The following is a 25807-nucleotide window of genomic DNA, read 5'->3' as shown; positions in this document are numbered from 1 at the left end:
CGGCTAGCTAATTTGACACCCGCCAAGTTCGGGGCAACCTAAACTCAGATTTACTATTAGAAAAATTTGATTACCTTTGCTGTTCTTCATCAGAATACGCTCCCCGGACTGCTACTTCCACAACAAAAGTTGTTTTTGTTCCAAATAATCCATAGTTATGTGCAAATACCCCCATTTTGTTTGTGCGTTCTAGTCACTATCTAAAGGGTAACGCGCGAGCGCATTTCGAGACAAAAAAATTCCAAATGTTCCTTTACCGTACTTAGAAGCATGTCAAACGCTGTTTAAAATCAATTTTAATGGTATTTTTCTCGTAAAATAGCGATAATATTCCAACCGGACAATGCTGTATTCATTCAAAAAGGAAGAGAAAAAATGGCGAGGTCTCGTGAACGCGCATTTCCTATCTCTTAGCCACCAGGCAGTCCACTGACACACTGTGCTCCTGTTATCTGCCCGGAGACAGGAGACGCGTCAATCCGCTTTCTGAACACTTTAGAGAGCCAATGGAAGCCTTAGAAAGTGCCACATAACCCCACAGGCACTGTAGTTTCGATAGAGAAGCAAAGGGAGAACTACAAATTCGCAAACAGGCCACTTCCTGCATGGAATTTTCTCAGGTTTTTGCCTGCCATATGAGTTCTGTTATACTCACAGACACCATTCAAACAGTTTTAGAAACTTCTGAGTGTTTTCTATCCAAATCTACTAATCATATGCATATTCTCGTTTCTGGGAAAGAGTAGTAACCAGTTTAAATTGGGTACGTTTTTTATCCGGCCATGAAAATACTGAAAATACCCCAGACAGGGCTAGGGGGCAGTATTATCTAGTTTAAACAGTACTGCAAAAATTGTACTTACAGAGTGCCTCAAACATGATTTAGACCTTGTATATGGAAAACTGTTTATTTCTGTATTTCATGGTCGAAACTTGCTGAAAGTTGTCCACAGTGATCCTATCATCTAGTTTAAACAGTACTCCAAAATGTGTGCTTACAGAGTGCATCAAACATGATTTAGACCTTTTCTTATGGAAAACTGTTTATTTCTGTATTTAATTCTTGAAACTTGTTAAAAATTGTCCACAGTGTTCCTATTATCTAGTTTAAACAGTACTGCAAAAATTGTACTTACAGAGTACCTCAAACATGATTTAGACCTTCTATATGGAAAACTGTTTCTTTCTGTATTTCATTGTTGAAACTTGTTGCAAATTGTCCATAGTGTTCCTATTATCTAGTTTAACCAACTGCCGAGCAGTTGCCATACCAGGCGGTGATGTAACCGGTCAGGATGCTCTTGGTGGTGCAGCTGTAGAATGTTTTGAGGCTCTGGGGAGCCATGCCGAATCTTTTAAGTCTCCTGGGGGGGAAAAGGTGTTGTCGTGCCCTCTTTACGACTGTCTTGGTGTGTTTGGACCATGATATTTTATTGGTGATGTGGACACCAGAGAACTTGAAACTCTCGACCCGCTCCAGTTCAGCCTGTCAATGTTAATGGGGGCTTGTTCGACCCTCCTTTTCCTGTAGTCCACAATCCTTTGTCTTGCTCTCCTTAGTCTTGCTCACATTGAGGGAGAGGTTGTTGTCCTGGCACCACACTGCCAGGGCTCTGACCTCCTCCCTATAGGCTGTCTCATCGTTGTCGGTGATCAGGCCTACCACTGTTGTGTCGTCAGCAAACTTAATGATGGTGTTGGAGTCATGCTTGGAAAGAGAGAGGGGGCTGCGTTAAACACTGGATAATTGAATTCCAGTGATTAATGATGTAAAAACAGATACTATAACAGGTGTATTGGGGTTGTGCCGCAGAGCATCATGGGAATGGTGAGATGAGCATGTTTATATAAATGGTTGAACTGAATTCCTGTCTCCCGTCTCATCATTATTGAATTGTTATAAAACGTGGTTATTAAACCCATGAAACGTAACAAAATGTTGGCGATGAGTAAGTCTGAACCTACAGAAACTATTTTGTTGGGAGAACTGTTATTTTCTGTGGTACAGGCTAATGTTTTCCGTGGTACAGGCTAACTTTCTTTCTTAGCTAGCACTACTATGCAAGTGCTCTGATCTTTGCAAGTGCATAGTAGTGCTAAGAAAGAAAGTTAGCATCGTTGTGGACGGCAGAAAATTATTTGAGACGGACGTCAGAGCAGAAAAACAACGTGTGTCACAGTATCCAACGAAGGTGGCGCCCCTCCTCGGTCGGGCGGCGCTCGGCGGTCGTCGTCGCCGGCCTATTAGCTGCCACCGATCTATGTTTCTGTGTCTTTTGGTTTTGTCTGTCTATCCCGCACCTGTTTCGTGTCTGTCATTAGTGGGGGGTTATTTAGTGTGTATTTTCAGTTTGGGTTCTCGTGCGGGATTGTTTATTGTCCACTCAGGACAGTTGTGTGTGTGGCCTGTTTCGCTGGCCTGTGTCGTGTTTATTTTGGGAATGTGTTTTCCCTAGCGGACTTTATTGAGCGCCCTGTGCCTTTCGGCTATTGTGTTTTTTCCCATTGCATTAAAACACTGTTGCTCCGGCCCTCTGTCTCCTGCGCCTGATTCCGCATCTCCACTGGTCCTAGAATTCCGTGACAACGTGATTAAAAAGGGAGGAATATAAAGTAATAAAAAGAAAGGAAATGTATTCAACTGTGAAGACAAACTATGAAATCAAAAAATTGCTAAATGAGCGAACTTGAGGATGTAACGTCAGTGAGTGAAGTGAATGAAGATCACGTGACTGAGAAAAATATTGGTGTTGCTGAAGAGAACGATGCATTGGTTAAGGGAAATATTGAAGTGATTGACAATCAGGTGCCTATTGAGAAATGAGAAATGGCTGGAATTGTTGGAAACATTGGACAGTTTGATGAAAGGGTTGAGCAGTGGAGCTCATATACAGAATGGTTTGAATATTTTGTTCTTGCAAATGACATTGATAAGGACAAAATTGCGCCTACATTTTTTTATGTAATGGGGCCAAATAATTTAATTTACTACGCAACCTGCTACAGCCAGTCAAGCCAGGTAATAAGAGGGAGTATCGGTGACAATGTTTCCTGCTGCATTAAAGAAACTATCAGAGCACTGTCAGTTTAATGATGTTCTACATAACACCATGACTAGTATGTGGGCTACGGAGTGAAGCTACACAAAAGAGACTATTGACGGAAAGTAATCTGACCTTGGCAAAGGCCATTGAAGTCATTGTGTCCATGGAACTTGCTGCTAAAGAGGCTCAGCAGTTGGGTTCATCAGGACGAGTTGCAACTGAAAATCATATACAAAGAAATCAAGGCACATGCTTCCACTGCACCAAAGCGGGACATCAGGCATATACATGCTGGTGTAAGGATATGGATTGCCAAGCCTGAGTTAAAAAGGGCCACATCTAGCAAGCCTGTAGAAACAAAAAGAGCTCAGCGATAACATCAAAGACTGAAAGGGGCAGCTGTATCTCGTGTCCGACACAGTCTACAAAAATACACTGAAATACCTTTCATGTCAGTCAGTGCACATTTTGTTAAAGACTTACACAGGTGAATCTGTCGCCATGAGAGGCATCACTGAGGTCAAAGTTCAATTAAACAGACAAACTAAAACGCTGCCACTACATCATGAATGGAGGCTATCCATCACTACTGGGACGTTCATGGCTGGAGAAAATCACACTGGACTGGCCATCAGTGTGTACAGTGAATATCAGCTTCAATATTGCAGATAGATTTGGGGTTCCATCAAACTAATTGTTTGTATAATTTCTAATCCCTCTATTTAATAAAAAAATGTACCCTACCACCCTCTCCTGATTGGAGTAAACTAATGGACAACAACATGTCTTCTACTGCTACTTACAGCAATTTTTACTCATATACTGTATACAGTACACTCTGATCTTAATTTAAACCCTCAGATGTCTACAGACTAACCCATCTTTCCCAGTACACTACCATTTTACTATGTTACTGTTGATGTCTTACAAGGGTCTTGGACAATACCAAAATACATCATCCGTAGATTCTGTTTCCTTGTGGCAGAGTCTGCACAGGGCTGACTGTTCAATGCCCCATATATTGAGTATTTTTTTTGTGACACGAATTGTATATATAGTTTCAATTGAAAAGAACGGATTGATGCGTCAATTGTTGTTTTGCATATCAGTTCATAATCCCCATGCCATTGGGGCATAAAGAAATCTGTTTTTTGAATTGTATGGTGCATACTGTAGTTGTCAAACCTCTCGGCCTCAACTGAAACTGATATATTTTGCCATTTATACTCGTCATTTTAAGCCATGCATGGTTTTTCATTGGAGGCAGACAAACCAATTCATTCCTGTCCCTTTTGAGTCATTGCCTATCCATTTTTTTGTGGCGGAGCTGCGATGAGTTAGTTGTACTTTTGTAATGAGCATACATCTCCATGCACCTTTGTTAATTACAGTACATCAGTACACTGGAGTTTAGCCATATGTAAACTGTGATACCACTAGAGAATAATTCAGTGTAACTTTCCCGTAGATGGACAGGTGTTTCCCTCTTCACGGTTTCAAGATCCTATCTATTTTTCTAAGTTTTCTATCGAAGTTAATAGTTGCAAGATCGCTCAAATTTCCAGGATATGTACACCAAGCACCTCAACTTCACCATCCGCCCATTTCATCGGGAAACCACAAAGCAATTTAAAGTTTTTATCTTTTAGAGACCCAATCCTTAATATAGTACACTTATCATAGTTGGGTTTTAGGGCTATACTCAATCCACATCATGGAGTTTAAATTTAAAGGCAATGTTCCTGCTTTAGCAGAGACTAAATTCACAGTAAACACTGCATATTATGTTGGCTCAGTCGGAAACGACCATTACATTTCTATTCCGGAATCTGTAACGCTTTAGCTTTACAGATTGAATAGCGCCCTTAGTCCAGATAAACTAGAGAAATTATCCAGTTCCTAAATAAGGCCCTTCAAGGTTTAAGATTGAGTACTCAAGGGAGAACTTGAATTACTGGCTTACATTGATACTTTAATCCATACATTTTTTGCTCCTTAATGTTATCATTAGATTTTTATATCTAACAGTTATATATAAGTCAGTATGGTGACAGAAGGTAACCTTGTTTTACGCTCTCAGAGAAGAAACCATAATTTATTATTGTACATAAACGATTGTTGTACATGACTTTTACTCATTTTATGAAAGATTCTCCAAAGTAAAAAAATTTAAAAAAAATGGCACTTATAAACAGATTGTAGAAGGCTTTCTCCAAAAATCTTGTATAAATATTAAACCTGGTTTCCCTGCATTCTTGTAGTTTTCAATTATTTCTAGTAAATTGGCTGATCTTGTCTCCAATATATCTCCTTTTAAGAATCCCTTCTAATCATGATGAATACAGGACAAAACCAGGTAAGTTGCCATAAGCGTTGTTAATCCTTTCGCCTTGGTTGTACTAAATATAATTATTTATTTTTTATCCGCATACATTAATTCATTCCCACAATTGACAAATAATATGGGTAATAGTGTAGGCACTTCCTACAAAGGATTGTCACCTTAAACAAGGACCGTCAGTAGAAAATCGACATTGTGGCAAGCAGATATGATTTATTTTATATTACACCTTGTCATTCCATCCTATATGGTCCCTAACATCATTACCCCATAGCAACAACTGTGGGATGCACTCACTCACTCACTCACTCACTCACTCACTCACTCACTCACTCACTCACTCACTCACTCATACACACACACATCTACACTTCTCCCCATCCACCCACCTACACACACACACCTCTACACACTCATCCACAAGCATTTGACTACAATCTCAGTTGTTCATCAGTTGTTCCATCACCGAGACCAGCTCAAGAGTAGATTAACTTTGTGAATGCGTATACCGTTATAGCTGTTCAAGAGAGTGCCAAATTGAGCAGGGATGGGAATATTTGATTACCCAATATATATTCCTGGCTGATGGAGCTCAGAAACCCCCCTTTCCCCCACAGTATTCTGCCCCCTCTCTGATTGTCTGAGTGTGACCCTCCCCCATGGGTTACTGCAGCCGGTGTTGCCAGCTGTACCACTACCTGGGTGGTGGTACTCCATCGGAATTCCCACCGGCTAGGTACGAGGTCGTCAAGGTTCTCTAAGCAGCTTTGAGAATTTCTTTGTATATTATACTCACCCATACGGGGGCTTTGGCTTAGTTATAGCAAACCTGCCATGCAGGCTCAGATTCGTGAGGGGGCGGTGCTGCTTTAGTGGGTCACTGACTGTGTTCATCTTTCTGTCTTGGCTACGTAAGCTACTTGCAGGAGGTATATTTACTATATTATTTAATTATTTATTTTTAAATGTATTTTTTTTTTAATAAGGAAAAGTGGACACTAACTCCCTTAATTTAATCTAATTTAAACACATATACACATGGGCACTCCCATCTTCCAACACACCCGCACACTCCCCCACATACATATAATTTTTATTTCTTCTGTTTGTAGTGTTTTTATTTCCACCTTTATTACAGCATAGTTTCGGGCTATCGGACATTTTTGTTCTTTCTACTGAACACCTTCCTAATATTGAATTGCACCCTCCTTTGCCCTCACAACAGCCTCAATTCGCCGAGGCATGGACTCTACAAGGTGTCGAAAGTGTTCGACATGGATGCTGGCCCATGTTGACTCATACTTACCACCGTTGTGTCAAGTTGGCCGGATGTCCTTTGGGTGGTGGACCATTCTTGCTTGAAGAACCCAGCAGCGTTGCAATTCTTGACAAACCAGTGTGCCTGGCACCTACTACCATACCCCATTGAAAGGCACTTAAAGCTTTTGTCTTGCCAATTCACCATCTGAATGGCATACACACAATCCATGTCTCAAATGTCTCAAGGCTTAAAAATTATTCTTCAACCTGTCTCCTCCCTTTCATCTACACTGATTGAAGTCGATTTACCGGCTGACATCAATAAGGGATCATAGCTTTCACCTGGATTCACCTGGTCTAGTTCATGGAAACAGCAGCTGTTCCTAATGTTTTGTACACTCAGTGTAATATATATAGTAGCAGGATCAAGGGTGTGGGGTTTCCACAGCACCAAGTTCAATAACAAAACAGGCACTAGTAGCACAAATAGAATGCTAAGGGGAAGTTTATTAGGGATTTTTGTACACAGGGAAAGAAGGGGTAGTTCACCAATCACCTCCCAGTCCACAAGCCGTTCACTCTGTCCATTCCTTTTCCCAGGGGTAATCTTCACAATCGGGTTCTCAGCCAATCCAATCCGGTACACAAGGGGGAGTAATCCAACAGTCCAGGTCACAATGTGTAATCACACGGCTCTGGCTCTCACGGCTATTGCTCTCACGGCTATTGCTCTCACGGCTATTGCTCTCACTTCTCACACTCCTCATACCTTGCTTGGTTTGCCCCTCCCCTTCTGCCCCTTTGTTGCTGGCTGCTTCTCCCTTTATCCCCAAGCAATCCCTGGCTTAATGATTTCCAGTCTTGCCTCGTTGGGGCAGGAACTCCATATAAGTCTTGGGTGTGGAGCCAGCTATCTGCAATATCTCTCTCCTCAATTACCACTCCCCTCAACTCTCCCTGCCGGCTGCCACACAACTCACCCTGCCGGCGGTCCAGCTCCCTAGAGCAACCCTCCTGGATAGGGCATCGACATTCCCATGGGCTGGACCTGATCTGTGGATGACAGAGAAAGCAAAGGGCTGTAAGGATAGGAACCAGCGGGTGACCCGAGCATTACTGTCCTTATTCCTTGACATCCAAACCCATGGTGCATGGTCCGTCACGAAGGTGCAGTCCAGTGTCACCAGCACGGGTCCAGAACACCGTGCTCCCTTTGGGTCCTGGACAGCTTTCTCAGTCTCCTCGGTCCACTTCACCTGGGCAGGGAGACTGCTCCTGGTCAGATCTGCTTCTTGGTGAGGGGGCGGGGGCCGTCCCAAATCGTCTCCACTTTTTTCACCTGGGGTCTCCTGCAGCGCCTCCTTCTGAAGGGAATTCCCTTGCTCCCCCTTGGATAGCTGCTCCTGTAAGGCACTGTCCTTCTCTGTCAGAGTGCCGAGCTGCAAATCTTTTGCTACTTGGGGGGCCTCCGCTCTGCTCCTCCTGCTCCCTTAGTTCCTTCAGAGCAGCCTCCAGGCTCTGCTGCTCTCTGCTGATCAAGGGTCACCTCCCCTCTCTGAGCATCTACCCCCTCCTCCTGGCGGGCTGCAGCCTGGGCCTCCTGCCAGACCTTCTGTAGGGAGCTGTCCTCCTGCTGTTGGACAAGCTGCCCCTTCAGCTCTATAAGGGTCTCCTTCTTCTCCTCCTTCTGATTGGCTAGATCCTCCCTCATAGCAACCTTCTGTCTTCCAGGCTGTGCTGGAGCTCTGCAGATCTGCTGGTGGAGGGACACCTCCCCTCTCAGTGCCTCCTTGGCCTCCCTCTCCTGGAGGACTGTGGCCTGCACCTCCTGTAAGCAGTCCCTTCTGTAGGTAGTTGTCAGCCTCTGTCAGCTTCAGAAGAAACCTACTGGGTTTGGGACGAGAGACTGTTGCACCTGCCGCTATACTGGCCTGGGCGGCTGTCAGCTGGCTGAGTTCAGCTCGCATGAGAGCGTTCTGCTGACGTCGTTCTTCCAGCAGCTCCCGCTGCATAGCCTGCTGTGCTATGTTTGCCTCCACCATTTGTCTCACCAATGCTTCCATTGGGTTCTGTGTTTGTTTAGTTATTGAACTTGGTTTGCCCGCATTCTCCACCATATGTAGCAGGATCAAGGGTGTGGGGTTTCCATGGCACCAAGTTCAATAACAAAACAGGCACTAGTAGCACAAATAGAATGCTAAGCATAAGTTTATTAGGGATTTGTATACACAGGGAAAGAAGGGGTAATTCACCAATCACCTCCAAGTCCACAAGCCATTCTCTCTGTCCATTCCTTTTCCCAGGGGTAATGTTCACACATTACCCCTGGTCCCTTGATCCTGCTACATATGGTGGAGAATGCGGGCAAACCAAGTTCAATAACTAAACAAACACAGAACACAATGGAAGCATTGGTGAGACAAAAAATATATATATATATACATTTCTGTGGTGTGCTGCACCGCATACACTCCATACAGCCCTGACATTAAAAAACATTATTAGACAGCACTGGCATGTAATGCAAACTTTGGGATCTGATGTGTTTCATGATGTTCCCCTGTTCACTTACTCCAGATCCCGCAGCCTTAGGGAGATGCTGGTACACACAGACACTTATGATGCATCGAAATCTCCTAAGGACCGTCTGGATGATGCCCGTGGTTTCTTCCCCTGCCACAACTGTGCGGCTTGTAGAGGTATTAAAACTTCTTAAGGCTAGGGGGCACTATTTTCACGTCCGGATGAAAAGTGTGCCCAATGTAAATTGCCTGCTACTCAAGCCCAGAAGCTAGGATATTCATATAATTGGTAGATGTGGATAGGAAACAATCTAAAGTTTCTAAAACTGTTAAAATTATGTCTGTGAGTATAACAGAACTTATTTGGCAGGCAAAACCCCGAGGACAAACCATTCAGGAAATATATTTTTTGAGGTCACTGTCTTTTCAATTCGTTTTCTATGGGGAACTAGATTTATGAGGGACCTGGTTGCAGTTCTAATGGCTTCCACTAGATGTCAACAGTCTTTAGAAATTGGTTGATGTTTTTCCTTTGAGAAATGAAGAAGTAGCCCATTCCTTTCTGGGTGTAGAGCCAGTGTACTGTTTTGTTTGGTGCGCGTGACCTGAAACTCGCTCCACTTTAATTTTATCCGCTATTGAACTCAGTTTATTCCGTCTTAAATTTTATTGATTATTTACATTTAAAATTCCTTAAAGTTGGATTAAGAAAGTTGTTTGAAATGTTTGGATCAAGTTTACAGGTGACTTATTAGATACTTTGTAGTCATATTGGGCGAGTTGGAACGGTGTATTTTCTGAATCAAACGCGCCAAATAAATTGACATTTTGGGGATATAACGACAGAATTTATCGAACAAAAGGACCATTTGTGATGTTTAATGGACATATTGGAGTGCCAACATAAGAAGATCTTCAAAGGTAAGGCATGAATTATATCGTTATTTCTGACTTTTGTGTCGTGCCTGGCGGGTTGAAATCTGATTGTCATGTGTTGGTATGCTGGGTGCTGTCCTCAGATAATCGCATGGTTTGCTTTCGCTGTAAAGCCTTTTTGAAAACTGACACTGCGGCTGGATTAACAAGAAGTTCATCTTTAAACCGATGTATAACTCTTGAATGATTTATGAATTATTATTATGAGTATTTCTGTTTTTGAATTTGCAATTTCACTGGGTGTTGTCAAATCAATCCTGTTAACGGGATTGACGCGCAAAGTGATCCATAATTAAAATGTGCAACATGTTCAGATCTTCCGTTACATAAGGAATACACTATCAACTGATGAATTACCTCAAATCAAATGTATTTATAAACCCCTTTTTACATCAGCAGATGATGCAAAGTGCTTATACAGAAACCCAGCCTATAACCCCAAACAGCAAGCAACTCAGATGTAGAAGCACGTTGGCTAGGAAAACCCCTCTAGAAAGGCAGGAACCTAGGAAGAAACCTAGAGAGGAATCAGGCTCTGAGGGGTGGCCAATTCTCTTCTGGCTGTACCAGATGGAGATTATAAGAGCACATGGTCATTAAGGCCCGATCCTTTCTTCAAGATGTTGAAACGCTCAAGGATGACCAGCAGTGTCAAATAATAATCGTAGTGGTTGTAGATGGTGCAACAGGTCAGCACCTCAGGAGTAAATGTCAGTTAGCTTTTCATAGCCAAGGATTCAGAGGTCGAGACAGCAGGGAGGGAGAGGGAGAGAATACTTAAGTTCACACAGGACACCAGATAAGACAGGAGCATTTCACAAGATAGAACAGACTGACCATAGCCCCCCGGCACATAGACTACGACACTATGGTCCTGTCTGACGTTACCCCCGGACAGGGCCAACCAGGCAGGCTATAACCCCACCCACTTTGACAAAGCACAGCCCCCCACACCACTAGAGGGATGTCAACTTACTACCCTGAGACAAGGCTGAGTATAGCCCACGAAGATCTCCTCCACCGCATGAGCCCGAGGAGGTGCAAAACCGGACAGGAAGATCATGTCAGATCGGAGAGATAGACAGGAGCAAGTCCATGTAATGCTTTGTAGGTTAGCAGTAAAACCTCAAAATCAACCCTAGCTTTAACAGGAAGCCAGTGTAGATAGGCTAGCAGTGGAGTAATATTAGAAAATTATTTTGGTTCTAGTCAAGATTCTGTCAAGATTCTAGCACTAAATAGTTTATTTAGTGCTTTATCTGGGTAGCCTGAGAGTAGAGCATTGCAGGAATCTAATCTAGAAGTGACAAAAGCATAGCTTAGCTTTTCTGCATCCTTTTTGTACAAAAAAGAGCATGATGTTTGCAATGTTACGATGGAAAAAAACTGCCCTTGAAATATTTTTGATATGTTCGTCAAAAGGGAGATCAGGATCCAGAGTAATGCCGAGATCCTTCACAGTTTTATTTGAGACAACTGTACAACCATCAAGATTAATTGTCAGATCAAACAGCAGATCTCTTTGTTTGTTGGGACCTAGAACTAGCATTGCTGGTTTGTCCGCATTTAAAAGTAAAAGATTTGCAGCCATCCACTTCCTTATGTCTGAAACACAGGCTTCCAGGGTAGGTAATTTTGGGGCTTCACCATGCTTCATCAAAATGTACAGCTGTGTGTCGTCCGCATAGCATTGAAAGTTGACGTTGTTTTTCCGAATGACATCCCCAAGAAATATAATATATAGTGAAAACCACAGTGGTCCTAAAATGGAACCCTGAGGAACACCGAAACGTACAATTGATTTGTCAGAGGACAAAAACCATACCTGTGGATCTAACAATGAAAGTCTATCTACTATCGTGTCCATGTGGCTTGCAATGCACTGGCATTACGCGCAGGCAACTACGGTTACGCATCAACGAGTACCGCAGTGCCATCCGAAGAAAGGACCTGAAATCACCAGTTGCTAGACATTTTCATGAGGCTAATCATGCTGTGACTGATCTTAAGTTCTGTTCCATTGACTGTGTTTTCTCAAGCCGCAAATGCCGCAATACGGATGATATCTTCTCCAGTGCGAAGCCCAATGGATCTTCTACTTCTTCTTTTCTAAATTTGTCTTGGTGGATCTCAACCAACTGAAAGATGCATACATCACCACCTTTTTATTTATTTATTTAACCTTTATTTAACTAGGCAAGTCAGTTAAAGAACAAATTCTTATTTACAATGACGGCCTGCCAAAAGGCCTCCTGTGGGGACGGGCTGGGATTAAAAATGTAAATAAATGAAATTAAAATATAGGACCAAACACACATCACAACAAGAGAGAAAACACAACACTACACAAAGAGAGACCTAAGACAACAACATAGCATGGCAGCAACACATGACAACACAGCATGGTAGCAACACAACATGACAACACAGCATGGTAGCAGCACAAAACATGGTACAAACATTATTGGGCACAGACAACAGCACAAAGGGCAAGAAGGTAGAGACAACAATACATCATGCAAAGCAGCCACAACTGTTAGTAAGAGTGTCCACGATTGAGTCTTTGAATGAAGAGATTGAGATAAAACTGTCCAGTTTGAGTGTTTGTTGCAGCTCGTTCCAGTCACTAGCTACAGCGAACTGAAAAGACGAGTGACCCAAGGATGTGTGTGCTTTTGGGACCTTTAACAGAATGTGACTGACAGAACGGGTTGTTGTATGTGAAGGATGACAGCTGCAGTAGATATCTCAGATAGGGTGGACTGAGGCCTAAGAGGGTTTTATAAATAGGCATCAACCAGTGGATCTTCCAACGGGTATACAGAGATGACCAGTTTACAGAGGAGTATACATGATGTGATGTGTCCTATAAGGAGCATTGGTGGAAAATATGATGGCCGAATGGTAAAGAATATCTAGTCGCTCGACAGCACCCTTACCTGCCAATCTATAAATTAGGGAAACATAATCTAGCATGGGTAGGATGGTCATCTGATTCAGGGTTAGTTTGGCAGCTGTGGTGAAAGAGGAGCGATTACGATAGAGGAAACCAAAGAAAGGGTTTTGCTTCCAAACACCTACTGAACTGTTTATTTCTCTTATATAGCCCTGTGTTTCCGCCCACTGTTCTGGAGTGTGAATTCATTACACTTTGTGGCACAAAAAGGGAAGGGGAAGGATGGGGGAAAGGAAGAAAAACCCTACACCCAATACAACCTCCCCACTATTCCACTACTTGGCCCCATCTGATCCTACACCAGGATGACAGCCTGGGAGTATGGGACACTATGGTTCAACACAACTTCTTTTAGGATCCCTTGCCCTGTACTGATCTTCCTCTACTACTTTCTTCACTGCCTCAGCATATGACACCGTATGTACTACTTTGATTCTGGCAACCTCAACCTGCCTTTCTCTCATCGGACACTTCTAATCTCCAGCACCATGGTTACCTGCAGTTAACACACACAACTTTTCCCACCGATACTACACATTCCTTTGTCTCATGCCCTCCTGCACACTTCTCATATCTAAGAATCTCCCTCTGACACACTGCTGCAATATGATCATAAGCTTGGCAACTAAAACTCTCTAATGGTTTCGGGACAAAAGCTCCCATGGAAAAGCTGACACCTCCTAACATGACTTTGTCGGATCTTCTACTTAACTTTACACCCCTAAAGGTTTAAAGGGACATTTCACTGCTGCTCTATTTCACTATATATGCCCATTAAATATGTTATTAACATACTGTATCATATGTGTCATAAAAATGGATCATTTCCTCACTACACACAAATACCAGCGTTTCTGCATCTCACCGGTAGAAATGACCCAGCTACATTTCCTGGTTGTAAGCAAACCACAATGTCCAGAATTCATAGCGGTTTAAGGACGTGGAGGACAACCCGGTGGAGGTGTGATCAATATAAAAATGTCTGTGTTTGTAGCCAGCACTTTTAGACAGAGGATTTTGAAACTGAACTGAAGTCTCAATTGATGCTGTTTCCATGTCGTCGAACGTTAAAAATGATGTTATTCTATCGATTTTTTTTATCAAACGATCAGCCAACATCAGCGCAGCAGAAAACAAGTCAAGCTGTGGTTATGTAGCGAACTAGCTAGCAAACTACATGTCTTTACCTAAACCAAAATCTAGTTAGCTAGCTTTCATAATATACTGGCTAGACATTTCGAAGCATTTCAGTGTAATTACGCGGCTGCTATCTGGCGATGTGATTTGTAACTTTGCAAGCTAACATTAGCTTCGTTAGGTTATGCTATTTAACCGTTTGCTAGTTAACTAACTACCGCAGAGGCTGACTTGACAGTGTTCTATTTAGAGTCCGATCCCATTAACATCTGCAGAGGCATCAACATCAAGATCAGCACCAGGAACTAAAGTAAGTCACCTTCTAAAATCGACAAAATCTTTCCACCATGAGCAAATACTGGAGCTAGGCATAAACATGGTCTGTGTCTTGTTGTCATAGTTGGTGTGTTTACAAGTAGGCTACAACTTCTAGTGTAGTTTTCTCTGTATTATGGTGGCTTAGTTGATTAGTCATGCAAGGCTTAAAGTCTATATTGGAGAAAAGGAGGTATTAGTAAGGAGTAGTGTGTGTGAAGGTTGGTATGCATGATCTATTGACATGAGGGGGGTGGGTGGGTGGATGTAGTTCGTTATTTGAGTGTGTATTGATGGGGACAAAGTAGTAAAATGTTGGCTAATCACTGACTACTGTGTGTCCTACAGACTAATCCTGCTGCTGATGAAGATGACCTTGGCAGCAGCTTTAGTAGTACAGAGCCTGTAGACCCATTGGATGAAAGCTTTCAGCCTGGAATGTGCTCAGTCTCAACATCATCTGACTTTGAAACAAGCCAGGACAACCAAAGGTATTTAGAAAAGCACAATACCCTCTTGAGAAAACAAAATCATAAAACACTAAACTGAACTGTCTACAAGACAAATGGCATGGGGGAGAGGGGCTGTTAGTATACTCTTCTAGCCAATTCACTCTATTGTTGGCAGTGCTTGTCTACTCAACAGCACAACTGTAGGTGCTCATGTAGTGAAGTAATATTTTATATGTATGTGTAGCAGTGTGATGTTGTTCCCCTAGATTATGCACCAAGTTGCACACAAGGACCAGTTCGAATATGCCATGTCAAGAGGGGATGTTAATAGTTTGATAATAATAATAATTCTGTGTGTTTTTAAAACATTTAATTACAGCTGCATAGCTAATGTTATTTGTTGGTGTACAAACACATTTTCATATCTATATTGTACATACACATGATTGTAAAAGTTTTGAATATTTTGGTTTGATCCATCGCGGGCTATCTGTATTTCCGTACACCCTTATTGTTCTCTTTTGCCTGGCCTTCAGCTAGCAAGGTGCCTGAGAGCTGTGACTTCGCCAAGGGCTAAGATATTGTGTGTTGTCTCTTCGTGTGCAGGGCAAATTAAAAAAATTCAAACCAGCAGACCTCCAGTTGTGGCAGTGTCCTAATTAAAAGTACACAAGGCAGAGTGAACCACGCTACATATGCATATTATAAACATACCTAACATGCGACTCGTAATAAGACTAAGCAATTAGCCTATTAAAATGTTTGTCTGACTCCATAAGATAAAAAGCAATATGGAAGAGACAATGGTTGATTTACAGTAATAGGCAATCAAGAAATGTTTTTAATTGTATTTAATTGCGTAATAAAATGAATGAATTCATATACAAGGCATAAAGCTTAAGTTACAAGGCAAAACTGACATTAAAGTATTATTCTAGGCATATAGATTCTAAAGTTAACTTACAGGACAAAGCATACACAAAGAGATGCCTACTAGGCCAGAGGCCTAGAAGCCTAAGAAATTAGAATTGATCATACAACCTTACTCCATGGACTGGCTACAGGATAAGAGAGAGAACGATGGCATTTAACTCCATTTACAACATCTGAAGGTTTAACTCATTCAACCTAATACCAAACACCATTTACCAATCAAATGATACCAAGTTTACAGTAACCTGACCACCAGGCCTAATCTCCACAGAGTGTCACTGCAGCTAAAGTCTTGTTGTGTGTGGGATGAGACCAATGTACAGCAACAGTCGAAAGTTTGGACACACCTACTCATTCAAAAAAGTGTTAAACAAATCAAAATATATTTTCTATTTTAGATTCTTCAAAGAAGCCACCCTTTGCCTTGATGACAGCTTGGTGGAATAGGGCCAAGAGTGTGCAAGGCTGTCATCAGGCAAAGGGTGGCTACTTTGAAGAATCTAAAATAGAAAATATATTTTGATTTGTTTAACACCTTTTTGGTTACTACATGATTCCATATGCATTATTTAATAGTTTTGATGTCTTCTCTATTATTCTACAATGTAGAACATAGTAAAAATAAAGAAAAACCTTGGAATGAGTAGGTATGTCCAAACTTTTGACTGGTGCTGTACATATAGATAACATCAGATTTATCCTCAGTGAACAAGTTTCAGATACATACCAGACATGGATACTATAGTATTATTCTATTACACAGTCAATATTCAGTCCTCTGAATACTGTAACAGAGAGATACATTTTGGCCCCTCAGAGGTGGAAGGGCTGACTAGTCCTTGGGCGTTCTCCTTTGTTCTTTCCTTGTGTTCCTGGGCCTTTTGCCATACAGATACAGGTGACAGAGAGCACATAAATTAGGGCAGAGCCTACACTCATACACAACAATACAAACACTCATACACAACAATACATGACTACCGTAATTTCCGGACTATTAAGCGCACCTGAATATAAGCCGCACTCACTGAATTTTAAAAAAATTATTATTTTGAACATAAATAAACCACACATGTCTATAAGCCGAAGGTGCCTACCGGTACATTGAAACAAATGAACTTTACACAGGCTTTAACGAAACACGGCTTGTAACAAAAATAAATGGGCTTTAACGAAAAACGTCTTGTAACAAAAATAAATAGGCTTTAACGAAACACGGCTTGTAACAAAAATAAATAGGCTTTAACGAAACACGGCTTGTAACAAAAAATAAAAAATAATCAGTAAGCTTTAGTTGTCTTTTTGCACTGAGTCAATTCCTCATGCTGCTGTTACCAACGTCTTATCATCGACTCATTAAGACCAAGCTCCCGTGCAGCAGCTCTATTTCCTTTTCCAACAGCCAGATCAATCGCCTTCAACTTGAAAGCTGCATCATATGCATTTCTCTGTGTCTGCCATGAGGGTGACAAAATGACTACCGTAATCAGAATGATGGGAAGTTTGAGAGCGCTCAATTTAATCTAAACAGTAAACCAAAAAGTTATTTGACCGTAACCCGTTCGGCAATTTCATTGGTCTAATGAAAGCTTCATGCCGCCAAAAAACTGAGCATGTCACAGAATGTGTTTTTTTTGGAAAGCGGGAAAAATCCATATATTAGCCGCGTCATTTTTTTAAGCCGCAAGGATCAAAGCCTGGGAAAAAGGTTGCGGCTTATAGTCCGGAATTTACGGTAGACTGTCTACAAGTCAAGCCCCCCTAAAACTTTTCACATCTTTGCTAACAGCCCAGCTCAATGCCCCATTATTGACTCTGAGTGTAATACACACACCAGTCTATTGTACCCTTTTTTGTTTAATGTCTGGTTACACATCCTCATGATCAGTTTTCATTTCTTTCCAGGAGACTTGCAGTACCAACAAATCTTCTGCAAGAGGTCAAAGCAGTGGGTGGTGAAGAAAGTGTACGAAAGGCTTGTCCACCTGGTTGTGGGGTACACTCAGACTCCAGCCACCCTAGTCATAGACTGTTCTCTCTGATAACGCATGGCAAGCGGTACCGGAGCGCCTAGTCTAGGTCCAAAAGGCTTCTTAACAGCTTCTACCCCAAGCCATAGGACTGCTGAACAGCTAATCAAATGGCTACCCCCCCCCCCCCCCCCCCCCCCTGTTATTTTACTGCTGCTCTTTAATTATTTAGTAAGCATGCCACTGTAAGGTTGTTGTTGTATTCCGCGCATGTGACAAATACAATTGGATTTGATTTGAAAGGACCAGACGGTTGTCGACAAGGAGCCAGGGTCACAGCCCCTCAAAACCAACATCCCTAACAACATGGCCACAGTGCCAAAGTTTGCTAAACCAGCTGCCATTACTCAACACAAGAAGATGTTCACCAGCTGAAGAACATTGTGGAACCAGCCTGGAACATTCAACCAACACAACATCCATATTCAGTTTGCCTTCTATGCTCATAACTGCATTGTGGTATAGATATTGCTAACTGTTGAACATACAGTATGTATATAATGGTGTTATACTGTATATATCATGTTTTTTACAAGTGTACTGACAAGTGACTAAATGATTCCAGCTTCATCAGAATGCCAAATAAAGTGTTGACTTCAACTTCTTGATCAATTCATTGTGATATTCATTGTATTCTGATAAACTAGCTTCAGTCTTACTGCGAAAACAAATGATGCAGGGAGTTGGTGTATCATTTAAACTAATTTGTTGGCAAGTAAACATGTTAAAATAAAACAGATTAGTCAATGTAGCAAATAAGTAGACATGGCTTGTATTCAAGACAAAGTTTACTTTCTCTGGAGATGTAACGCCCTGGCCATAGAGGGTTTTTTGTTCTTTATTTTGGTTAGGCCAGGGTGTTACATTGGGTGGGCGTTCTATGTTCCTTTTTCTATGTTTTGGTATTTCTTTGTTTTGGGCCATGTTTGTGGCTCCCAATCAGGCACAGCTGAAGCTCGTTGCTGCTGATTGGGAGTCACACATAAGGAGCATGTTTTTCCTTTGGGTTTTGTGGGTAATTGTTTCTTGTTTAGTGTGGTTGCACCTGACAGGACTGTTGGCTGTCAGTTTCTTTGTTTTTGTATAGTGTTCTTTCCAATTAAATTGAAGGATGAATACTAACTCTGCTGCATTTTGGTCCTTTCCTGAAGACAGCCCTTACAGAATTACCCACCAACACCGGACCAAGCAGCAGAGGAAGGAGCAGCACAAGGAGAGGCACCAGGAGAAAAGCTATCTGGAGTCATGGACTTGGGAGGAAATCCTGGACGGGAAAGGACCATGGACTCAAGTTGGGGATTATCGCCGCCCACAGTGGGAGATCGAGGCGGCGAGAGCTGAGAGGCGCTGGTATGAGGAGAGGGAGCGCAACGGACACGGGAGGCAGCCCCACAATTTTTTTTTGGGGGGGGGCACACGGGGAGATTGGCGGAGTCAGGTGGTAGACCTAAGCCAACTCCCCGTGCTTACCGGAAGCAGCGTGGTACTGGTAAGACACCGTGTTATGCTGTGGAGTGCACGGTGTCCCCAGTGCGCGTTCAAAGCCCGGTGCGCTACATACCAGCCCCCCGCAAGTGCCATGCGAGTGCAGGCATCAAGCCAGGGCGGATGGTGCCAGCTCAGCGCGTCTGGTCTCCAGTGCGCCTCCTCGGTCCAGGTTATCCTGCGCCGGCGTTGCGCACTGTGTCTCCAGAGCGCTGGGAGGGTCCAGTTCGCCCAATGCCTGCTCTCCGCCCGTGCCGGGCCAAAGTGGGCATTCAGCCTGGAGTGTGGGTAAAGAGTGTCCGTACCAGAACTCCAGTGCTCCCCCACAGCCCGGTTTATCCTGTGCCTCCTCCTCGGACCAGGCCTCCAGTGGGTCTCCCCATCCTGGGCCATCCTGTGCCACCTCCCAGGACTAGGCCTCCAGTGGGTCTCCCCATCCTGGTCCGTCCTGTGCCACCTCCCAGGACTAGGCCTCCAGTGGGTCTCACCTGTCCAGAGCTGCCCGCCAGTCAACAGTCGTCAGAGCTGCCCGCCAGTCAACAGTCGTCAGAGCTGCCCGCCAGTCAACAGTCGTCAGAGCTGCCCGCCAGTCAACAGTCGTCAGAGCTGCCCGCCAGTCAACAGTCGTCAGAGCTGCCCGCCAGTCAACAGTCGTCAGAGCTGCCCGCCAGTCAACAGTCGTCAGAGCTGCCCGCCAGTCAACAGTCGTCAGAGCTGCCCGCCAGTCAACAGTCGTCAGAGCTGCCCGCCAGTCAACAGTCGCCAGAGCTGCCCGCCAGTCAACAGTCGCCAGAGCTGCCCGCCAGTCAACAGTCGCCAGAGCTGCCCGCCAGTCAACAGTCGCCAGAGTGGCCAGACTGCCGGAGTGGCCAGACTGCCCTGAACTGCCAGAGTGGCCAGGGACGCCCGCCAGCCCGGTGAGTCCTGTGCCTACGCCTAGGGCCAGGCCTCTGTCCTGTCTCCCCAGCCTGGTGAGTCCTGTGCCCAGGGCCAGGCATCCGTCCTGTCTCCCCAGCCTGGTGAGTCCTGTGCCTGTGCCCAGGGCCAGGCATCCATCATGTCTCCCCAGCCTGGTGAATCCTGGGTCAGTGCCGTCGGAGCCGCCAGGGTCGCCCGCCAGCCGGGCGCCGCCAGGGTCGCCCGCCAGCCGGGCGCCGCCAGGGTCGCCCGCCAGCCGGGCGCAGCCAGGGTCGCCCGCCAGCCGGGCGCAGCCAGGGTCGCCCGCCAGCCGGGCGCAGCCAGGGTCGCCCGCCAGCCGGGCGCAGCCATCGCCGCCCGCCATCCGGGCGCAGCCAGGGTCGCCCGCCAGCCGGGCGCAGCCAGGGTCGCCCGCCAGCCGGGCGCAACCATCGCCGCCCTCCAGCCGGGCGCAGTCAGCGTCGCCCACCAGACCTTCGGCGCGGCCAGGTGCGCCACATAAGAGGGCGACGTCAAGGGTGGAGCAGAGGCCACGTCCCGCACCTGAGCCGCCGCCGTAAGAAGGCCCACCCGGACCCTCCCCTTCAGAGTCAGGTTTTGCGGCCGGAGTCCGCACCTTTGGGGGGGGGGTACTGTAACGCCCTGGCCATAGAGGGTTTTTTGTTCTTTATTTTGGTTAGGCCAGGGTGTTACATTGTTCTATGTTCCTTTTTCTATGTTTTGGTATTTCTTTGTTTTGGGCCATGTGTGTGGCTCCCAATCAGGCACAACTGAAGCTCGTTGCTGCTGATTGGGAGTCACACATAAGGAGCATGTTTTGCCTTTGGGTTTTGTGGGTAATTGTTCCTTGTTTAGTGTGGTTGCACCTGACAGGACTGTTGGCTGTCAGTTTCTTTGTTTTTGTATAGTGTTCTTTCCAATTAAATTGAAGGATGAATACTAACTCTGCTGCATTTTGGTCCTTTCCTGAAGACAGCGCTTACAGGAGACCGAGGTGAGCGTACACCACAGTATGCAGGAACTGTTATGGCAATGTATGTCATATACAGTTGGAGTCGGAAGTTTACATACACCTTAGCCAAATACATTTAAACTCAGTTTTTCACAATTCCTGACATTTAATCCTAGTAAAAATTCCCTGTTTTAGGTCAGTTAGGATCAACACTTTATTTTCAGAATGTGAAATGTCAGAATAATAGTTTAGAGAATGATTTATTTCAGCTTTTATTTCTTTCATCACATTCCCAGAGGGTCAGACATTTACATACACTCAATTAGTATTTGGTAGCATTGCCTTTAAATTGTTTAACTTGGGTCAAACGTTTCGGGTAGCCTTCCACAAGCTTCCCACAATAAGTTGGGTGAATTTTGGCCCATTCCTCGTGACAGAGCTGGTGTAACTGAGTCCGGTTTGTAGGCCTCCTTGCTCGCACATGCTTTTTCAGTTCTGTCCAAAAATGTTCTGTAGGAATTGAGGTCAGGGCTTTGTGATGGCCACTCCATACCTTGACTTTGTTGTCCTGAAGCCATTTTGCCACAATTTTGGGAGTATGCTTGGGGTCATTGTCCATTTGGAAGACCCATTTGCGACCAAGCTGGAACTTCCTGACTGATGTCTTGAGATGTTGCTTCAATATATCCACATAATTTTCCTTCCTCATGATGCCATCTATTTTGTGAAGTGCGCCAGACCCTCCTGCAGCAAAACACCCCCACAACATGATGCTGCCACCCCTGTGCTTCACGGTTGGGATGGTGTTCTTTGGTTTGCAAGTCTCCCCCTTTTTCCTCCAAATGGACATTATGGCCAAACAGTTCTATTTTTGTTTCATCAGACCAGAGGACATTTCTCCAAAAAGTTACGATCTTTGTCCCCATGTGCAGTTGCAAACTGTAGTCTGTATTTTTTATGGGGGTTTTGGAGCAGTGGCTTCTTCCTTGCTGAGCAGCCTTTCAGGTTATGTCGATACAGGACTCGTTTTACTGTGGATAAAGATACTTTTGTACCCGTTTCCTCTAGCATCTTCACAAGGTCCTTTGCTGTTGTTCTGGGATTGATTTGCACTTTTCGCACCAATGTACATTCATCTCTAGGAGGCAGAACGCGTCTCCTTTGTGAGCGGTATGACGGCTGCGTGGTCCCATGGTGTTTATACTTGCGTACTATTGTTTGTACAGATGAACGTGTTACCTTCAGGCGTTTGGAAATTACTCCCAAGGTTGGACCAAACTTGTGGAGGTCTACAATTTTTTTTTTAAAGGCACAGTCAACTTAGTGTATGTAAACTTCTGACCCACTGGAATTGTGATACAGTGAATTATAAGTGAAATAATCTGTCGTCTTCGTAGGTCGTCGATTTTATTTTCCAATGATTGCATGTTAGCTAGTAGAACGGAAGGCAGTGGGAGTTTATTCGATCGCCTACGAATTCTCAGAAGGCAGCCCAATCTTCGTCCTCTTTTTCTTCGTCTTCTCTTTATGCAAATTATGGGGATTTGGGCCGGTTCCCGGGAAAGCAGTATGTCCTTCACGTCGGGCTTGTCAGACTCGTTAGAGAAAAAACTTCTGCCAGTTTGTGGTGAGTAAATGCTGTTCTGAGGTCCAGAAGTTATTTTCGGTCATAAGAGATGGTTGCAGCAACATTATGTACAGAATAAGTAAAAATATAAGTTGGAAACAATGCAAAAAAACGAACAAAAAAACACATTCGGTTAGGAGCACGTAAAACGTCAGCCATTTTCTCTTGCACTATGATACATGAAGAGAGAGAGCTATGCACAAGCTTTGACCTACAGTACTCAAACCTCTAAATGCAAAAATGCCAGGAGAGTCAAGTCAAATGTCATGAACTGAGAGCAAATGACAGAGCTTTCAATCCTGGAGAAAATGTCTTAGCTAGGAACTAACTCAACGGACCAAAGCGGGTTCCTGCAACAGTCTTTGCTCAGACTGGTCCTGTGCCCTACACTGTTCAGACTGCAGAGGACGTCATCTGGAAAAGGCACACAGATCAGTTATTGTTGAGTAAAGCAACATTGACAACCACCAGTCGTGAGTGGTCTGTAACTGTTACTGGGTGACACCCTGGCCCACTAGTCATCACCTACGGGCTCACAGTTACCTTCTCAGGACTGTTGTTCATAATGGGGAAATTTAAGTAGGTGGGGAGGAGATGTGGTGTATTAGGGTTGTGCCGCAGAGCATCATGAGAGCTGTATGTGTTGAGATTAGCACGTTCGTATAAATGGTTGAACTGAATTCCTGTCACCTATCATTATTGAATTGTTATGAAGACATGGTTATGAAACCCACGAGACATAAGTGATCATCGTTGAGTTACGCCCCCAAGGTTGGCTCTGTCTGTCTCCTTGTCTATCTCCCCCTCTCTCCCCCTTTCTCTGTATCTGCCCCCCTTTCTTTGTCTCTTCCTGTTTAGTTCTCTTCAAATCAAATCAAATTGAATTTGTCACAAGAATACATCAAGTGTAGACCTTACAGTGAAATGCTTACATACAAGCCCTTAACCAACAATGCAGTTAAGAATATGTGTACTAAAGTAACACAAGATAATTACATAACAATAACGAGGCTATACAGGGTACCGGCAATGTGCGGGGGTACAGGCTAGCCGAGGCAATTTGTAAAGTGACTATGCATAGATAATAAACAGCGAGTAGCAGCATTGTAAAAACAAGGGGGGGAGGGGGCTCAATGTAAATAGTCTGGGTGGCTATTTACATTGATTAATTGTTCAGCAGTCTTATGGCTTGGTGGTAGAAGCTATTAAGGAGCCTTTTGGTCCTAGACTTGGCGCTCTGGTACTGCTTGCCATGCGGTAGTAGAGAGCACAGTCTATGACTTGGGTGATTGGAGTCTTTGACACTTTTTTGAGCCTTCCTCTGACACCGCCTATTATATAGATCCTGGATGTCAGGAAGCTTGGCCCCAGTGATGTACTGGGCCGTACGCACTACCCTCTATAGTGCCATACGGTCAGAGGCCGAGCAGTTGCCATACCAGGCGGTGATGCAGGATGCTCTCTACGGTGCAGCTGTAGAATTTTTGAGGACCTGGGGACCCATGCCAAATCTTATCTATTTTATGTATTGCTGTTTTATAGCCCTGTTTAACTGCATTGCCTGTAGCGCTCTCTTGGTCTGGGATGTATCATCTGAACCGCGTCATATAAACAAACTGTATCCCATTAATGTAGCCATTTCATTATTCTAAGCCTCACAAACTGCATTAGATTTATATGTGGGATTACAGTGTTCGCGGCTGTAGGCTGTTTATCTTAAAAAATTTAATCAAATCGAAGTTTATTTGTACACAGATTAGTAGATGTTAAAGCAGGTGCAGTGAATTGCTTTTGTTTCTAGCTCCAGCAGTTCAGTACATGTCTAACAGTACAATAATAATAGACAAATAATAATAGACAAAAAAAAAAGTCAAGAATCTACAGATTAAAAAATATCACAACGTGCTATATCAGAAAGAGTAATGTCAGAATATAAATATGTGGTGTATATAGACAGTATGGACAATATACAAGTAGATACACACACACACACACACACACACACACTACACTCATATACACATAGATCTGTGCACACACTCATGTACACACAATGAGAGATTGAAAGAGAGAGAGTAAAACTCAATGTTTTTGTATTCCCTTTCTCTAGACCTTTCTAAACATAGAAACAATGGGTCTTCTACTCTAAAGTTACCAAAAACATGAAACAATGGGCAACACTGACCAGCTCAGCTTGTCCTTCACATGGGACTTCTGAAGAAGAGCTTATCCTGGGGCGTTCTCCTTCTCCACTGTATAAGAGGAAACATAACCACCAATCAACTCTTCCTTTACTTTCAAGTGGACCTAAACCTGGAGTCTTGACTATCCATTTTGTGAACTTAACTAAACCGTAACTAGATCCCACTCTAACACTATTTTCACCCGGAACCCAGACTAAATCAATTCCAAGTCTCTAGACTTTCTAAGTGGACCTAAACTTGGACTACCCATTACAAGACAACACGTTTTTATTCCTAACCAAACCAATCCCAAGTCTGTTGATGTCACATGGTCCTCTGGGTTGGTCCCTCTAGTGGTGACAGGGGAGTAGTGCAGGTCCAGCCAGGACCTCCAGGCCTCAGGAGAGACCCTCCCAGGATGGGAAGTCCAGGAGGGGTAGCCCTACTGAGCGGGTTCGGATCCTCTGCCACGGACTCTCTGGAGGTTGGGGGCTGGATGGTCTTGCCAGGGGGGAACAACTCCACCTACCTTGGACTCAACCAGAGTCTACCCTGGGGGGTCGGGGCTGGAGGAGTAGATGCTAACCTGTCGTTGGGGTCGTCACAGGCAGAGGCGGTGATTCGAGCACCGACCATGAAGGTTAGTGTGTTTTATTTATCTGTATTATTATTATTAATTTTTTATGGATTTAATTGATGTTGCTACAAAATGTGCT

General features: G+C 43.9%; 1 protein-coding gene across 6 annotated transcripts in view; it reads left to right on the top strand.

The window, feature by feature from the left end:
• Positions 1-25807, top strand: part of htr2cl1 (5-hydroxytryptamine (serotonin) receptor 2C, G protein-coupled-like 1) — a 204473-nt gene that overhangs the window by 159094 nt on the left and 19572 nt on the right. For 4 of the 6 annotated variants that reach the window (XM_014207393.3, XM_014207392.3, XM_082977561.1 and 1 more), the window contains one exon: positions 25019-25731. In XM_014207393.3, the coding sequence (XP_014062868.1) occupies positions 25420-25731 (312 nt within the window). In that variant the 5' untranslated portion in view covers positions 25019-25419. Of the gene's footprint in view, positions 1-13974; positions 14507-14859; positions 15003-17801; positions 18527-25018; positions 25732-25807 lie in introns of those variants that run through there. The other 2 variants (XR_006770613.2, XR_006770615.2) reach the window with 2 other exon arrangements.

Source organism: Salmo salar, chromosome 07 (assembly GCF_965601325.2).
Source record: "Salmo salar chromosome 07, fSalSal1, whole genome shotgun sequence".
NCBI classification, from domain to species: Eukaryota; Metazoa; Chordata; class Actinopteri; order Salmoniformes; family Salmonidae; genus Salmo; species Salmo salar.
The sequence above is the reverse complement of the archived record's forward strand: the minus strand, read 5'-3'. Positions and strand labels throughout refer to the sequence as shown.